The 4,505-nt window shown below is 35.0% G+C and overlaps 1 protein-coding gene across 2 annotated transcripts in view; it reads right to left on the bottom strand.

Moving 5' to 3' along the window:
- Ralgapa2 (Ral GTPase activating protein catalytic alpha subunit 2) overlaps positions 1-4,505 on the bottom strand; it is a 371,371-nt gene that overhangs the window by 220,833 nt on the left and 146,033 nt on the right. For both annotated transcript variants that reach the window (XM_029567609.1, XM_008841311.2), the window contains exon 16: positions 3,033-3,197. In XM_029567609.1, coding sequence (XP_029423469.1) covers positions 3,033-3,197 — 165 coding nt within the window. The remainder of the gene's footprint in view (positions 1-3,032; positions 3,198-4,505) is intronic.

Raw genomic sequence — 4,505 nt, 5'->3', positions numbered from 1 at the left:
CTTTAAAATTAAAATATAAAGGATTATTTGCCTTTTTGTAAAACCTATCTCCATTAAGCATGAATGAAACAAAACTACAAGCAATGGTGGCATATTTGCAAAGGGCAAAACAAATGCTTTACTTTATTGCCCCTTCAACTATCCCTTGTTTATTAGAATTTCCAGCAATATGATTATTGTATAATTCATGTATGGGTCAGATAATATGTAAAAGACAACTTCTGTGTAAATGTCAAAATATAAAAGATTTGTTTCTCTCTGAGTATGATGAAGACATTTTATTTGAGTACTATTTAAAGAGTTTTCCTTTTCAAAAATCAAAATGATTGTGCATTTTTCCAAGATTATAACCAGATATTTTGGAAAAAATAAAATACTGGATGTTTTATATAGAAATGAAGACTCACTTTGATCACTCTCACATTTTAGAAACCTGAATTCTTACCACCATTGATACTTAGGGTCAAAGTTAGTTCTCTGTGCCCAGCCTCTAAGGTTATAACCAAATGTACTCTTTGTTAATCATGATTCCCTGGTGTCACTCAGTACCAGATTTTTTACCAAATTGAAATCTGTGGGATAAGTCCTTATTGTGATAATCTTAAACTGTTTACTATTTTCTTCCTAAGATTAGAAAAGCAAAGTTTCTTTTCCGTAATTATTACTGCTAAGATGAGTACTGCTATGTACTATTACCTACTTTTAAAAACAGTAAAAATTATCTTCCTGAACTTCTGTTCTCATAAAATGTGCCTTTACATAAGACAAAATACAATTAAAATATCTTAGGCTTTTTTTTTTTTTTTTTTTTTTTTTTTTTTTTTTAAAGATAGGTTCTCACTGAGTAGCCCTGGCTGGCCTAGGACTCACTACATTGATCAGGTTGGCCTGGAACTCAAAGAGATCCACCTGCCTCTGCCTCCTGAGTGCTGGAATTAAAGGTATGGACTACCTGGTTATTTGGGTTTTTTAAAAAGAAGAAAAAGTGAGTTACTCTTCTGCATAAAAATAAAACTGAGTAAAAAATCACAAATATCTAGCTTGTGTACATTAAGTTTATTAAACAGCAAGATTTTAAAAAATCTTCAAAGGTCATTTGTTTTCATTGGCAACAACTGATTCATACATAACATTTTTCAATTTAAAAATATAAGAGGCAATAGGACATGCATATAGATGCATATATTCATGTGTACACATAACGAATAAAGACAACAGACTTGTCCAGCTGAACATCTCTTTCAAAAATAATGGTTCCAGAATTAAAATTTAGATAATCCTACAAAGCCAACCTTATGGTTTTAAAGTACATACTCTACAAACATAATTAAAAAACTTCTGTAAAACGTTTGTCCATTGTCATGGCCCCTCAAATACTTGAGAACATTTATATACATAACCTGCCTTTCCTGAGTGTTTCTAAAGCACACTAGTGCTTCTACTATACTGATAACTTAAAATGCCTGCTGATAGTTAGGATACCATCACTCCAAAGTAGTGTTGTATGGAGCATGCACGTACAGTGATTTGCTGCTTATCAACATGTGGGAATAAAATCTAAAGTTTCAGATCAGTATTTATACTTGGAATTCAAGGGTGGTGAAGACAGCATAAGCCTGGGCAGCTCAGGAAGGATGCTGCTGTTGTCACAGATCTCTTTCTTTGAAGGACCTAGTGACAGCAGTAAAGACTTCGTAGGAGTTGAACTGAGGAAAGAAATGGGCGGGCATCCCCAAATGCTGAATGTTTTTAGGAAATGGGTTTCTCTTTGAGGACAGAATGAAGAAAAGAGCAGAATATTGGTGCAGATAATTAAGGAGATAATAACTAGCAAATGCTAAGGCAAAAAGAGTTAGGAAGTTACAGTTAATATACTTCCAAAAGAATGCCAACAGCATTCTAAGTCATCTACATCAGGCTGTTAATCAGAAACAGCAAAATATGTTAAACAAAGCTTTGTTTGATGGCTAGAGGGTCTTATTATTTTCTGAAGTTGTTGAATATCAACTATTACATAGTACTACTGGTAAGAAAGCTACAGGAAATTGAGATACATGTGTTTTAAAGTCACTGGAGAGGAAAGAACTTCATTGTTCTTCACAACTCAAATAAGCTTTGTTTTGGCTTAAGAGTAAAGTGTAGCAAAGCAGTCTGGGCAAGTGGGAGTTCTTGGACAAGTAACAGTGCTATTCAAATAGGCTATAAAGACAACATCTACAGGCACATAAAGCTTTTCTTTCTATTTTTTTTTTTTTTTTGGTCTTTTTGAAGCAGGGTCTCCCTGTGGCCCCAGCTGTCCTGGAACTCACTATGTAATGTAGACCAGGCTGGCCTTGAATTCACAGAGACCCGCCTGCCTCTGCCTCCCAAGTGCTGGGACTACAGGTGTGCACCACCACGCTCAGCTTATTTTATTATTTTTATTTTATGTGCATGAGTGCATGTGCACCCATGTCATGCAACACCACCTTGGTCAGAAGAGGGCCTCAGATTCCCCTGGAACTGGAGCTAAGCACAGCCTGCAGCCGTCATGTGGGTTCTGGGAATCGAACCCGGGTCCCCTGCAAGAGCAGTCAGCACTCTCAACCACTGAAAGCTCAATTTTTAAAGAAGCAAAAAATGAAAATGTTTCCATCATTCCTAAAACCCAAGTCTGTCATCCTTTTTCTCTGTCAGAAACAGTTGTCACATTCTAACAGGAGTGCAGCCTAGCAATGACATCACTGCAAGTGATGGGATATTTATTGAGTCTTTCTTCAAGGTTCAAACAAAATATTTATTTTCTCTATCTTGCAAATATCTTACTCGATGTTAATGCTCATGTTCCTTTTCACAATGGAGAACTTAGAAATAAATATCAAGACCTGTAATTTGAAAATTAGCCATACCAGAAAGTTTAAAAAGACAGAGACATTTTATTTAATAAAAAAATCTAAAATTTAAAGTCTGAGTACACTTTTAAAACATTTGTTCCTGTACCTCAATTTTAAATAACAATTAGATTTTTGAGAAATATTTAAATAGATGTTTACCAGTTGCTTTTTGGCGAACAATATTTCTTGCCTTCTCTACTCCTGGTGCTCCAGATGTAGTAGCACTCCTGAATCTCATTGGCTCGTTCACATCTGGGTGGCTACGCCAGCTAAGAGAAAAGGATCTCCCCACTGTGGTCCCTTTCTGTGAATCCAGAACACAGCCTGACAAAGGATGAGAAAAAAATTTTAAAGGCTGAATTTGTTATTGCCTCCACTGCTCAGCAAATGGCATACATACAAGATGCATAACCAGCAGCTCAAGAAATGGCTTACACACAGTATCTACCACCGCAGATTCCCTTATTGCACATTAGGAACGTTGCCTTGTACTACAGTGTAGACAGTTATTGGATATAATCAAAAACCTAAAAATTCCTACCAACAAAGTATTTTTAATAATCTCCAATAGTTGCATGAAAATTATACCTCACAGTACTCACTTCAATATGCAAAAATATCTATTAAAGAATCTTTCTCAATGTAAGAACAATGTCAAATGAATTCATACCACTTTTCCCAGTGTACTTCAAAAGCCATTACTTATAGGCCAAAACCTCAGAAGTCCCAATGCTGAAACAGCACTGCTTTCTATGGGCTTCAGAAGTCCTGATGTTAAAATAGTACCACTTTTTGTATACTCCAATGCTTCTACAAATCCTCAGAGAGAACCATGAACACTAATGCAGACTTAGTCAACTGAGTAAATTAATGAACATCTACTAAGTCTCATTTTAAGAAAACTTCAAAACAATGAAACTTTGTAGTCTGAGATTTTATTTCTTTGCTCTTGTGTTGCTCTCATCAGTTATTTCAAAGAAAGGTCAAAGTTACTCAAAAGAAATAGAGAAGAAAGAATAAAATACTTGAGAGACTTTGTTGTGGTGGTGGTTGTTCAGGAATAATGTAGCCAGTGGCTACAATTTGTGGCTTGTGTGCAGTTTTTTCATATTTTAATTTTTCTGTGTAGGGATGTTTTGTCTGCATGTATCTAAGTGCACCATTGTTGTGCAATTCACGTGGAGGCTAGAAGAAGGCTTCAGATCCCTGGGAACTAAAGTTATGGATAGCTGTTAGCCACCACGTAGGTGCTGGGGACCCAACCCAGGTCTTTTGCAAGAGCAGCCAGTTGCTCTTACCAGCTAAGCCATCTTTCCAGCCCAGGAGTAAGTGTTTCTATAATGAATATTTAAATCCATTTTTAGAATAAAGTACTAAAAATTAGAATATTTGTCACAGTCATTATTTAAATAATTTGTTCTGTACTTCTTTGGAAAAGAACTTTTTTAAAAATTTTTATTTATTTATTTATTTATTTTAATTAAAAGAAGCATTTCATTACAACAGCATTAACCTATTCAATAACATTTTTCTGAGCTAGGGTACATCTCTTTCAAAATTGGCTGTACATTTCTAGGTTTACAGATGAATTATTACCCTTATATAATCTTTTACTCATTATAAACTCTATAA

The sequence above is a fragment of the Nannospalax galili genome, unplaced genomic scaffold, assembly GCF_000622305.1.
Source record: "Nannospalax galili isolate Female #2095 unplaced genomic scaffold, S.galili_v1.0 scaffold510, whole genome shotgun sequence".
Taxonomy (NCBI): Eukaryota; Metazoa; Chordata; class Mammalia; order Rodentia; family Spalacidae; genus Nannospalax; species Nannospalax galili.
This window is presented reverse-complemented; position numbering and strand designations above follow the sequence as displayed.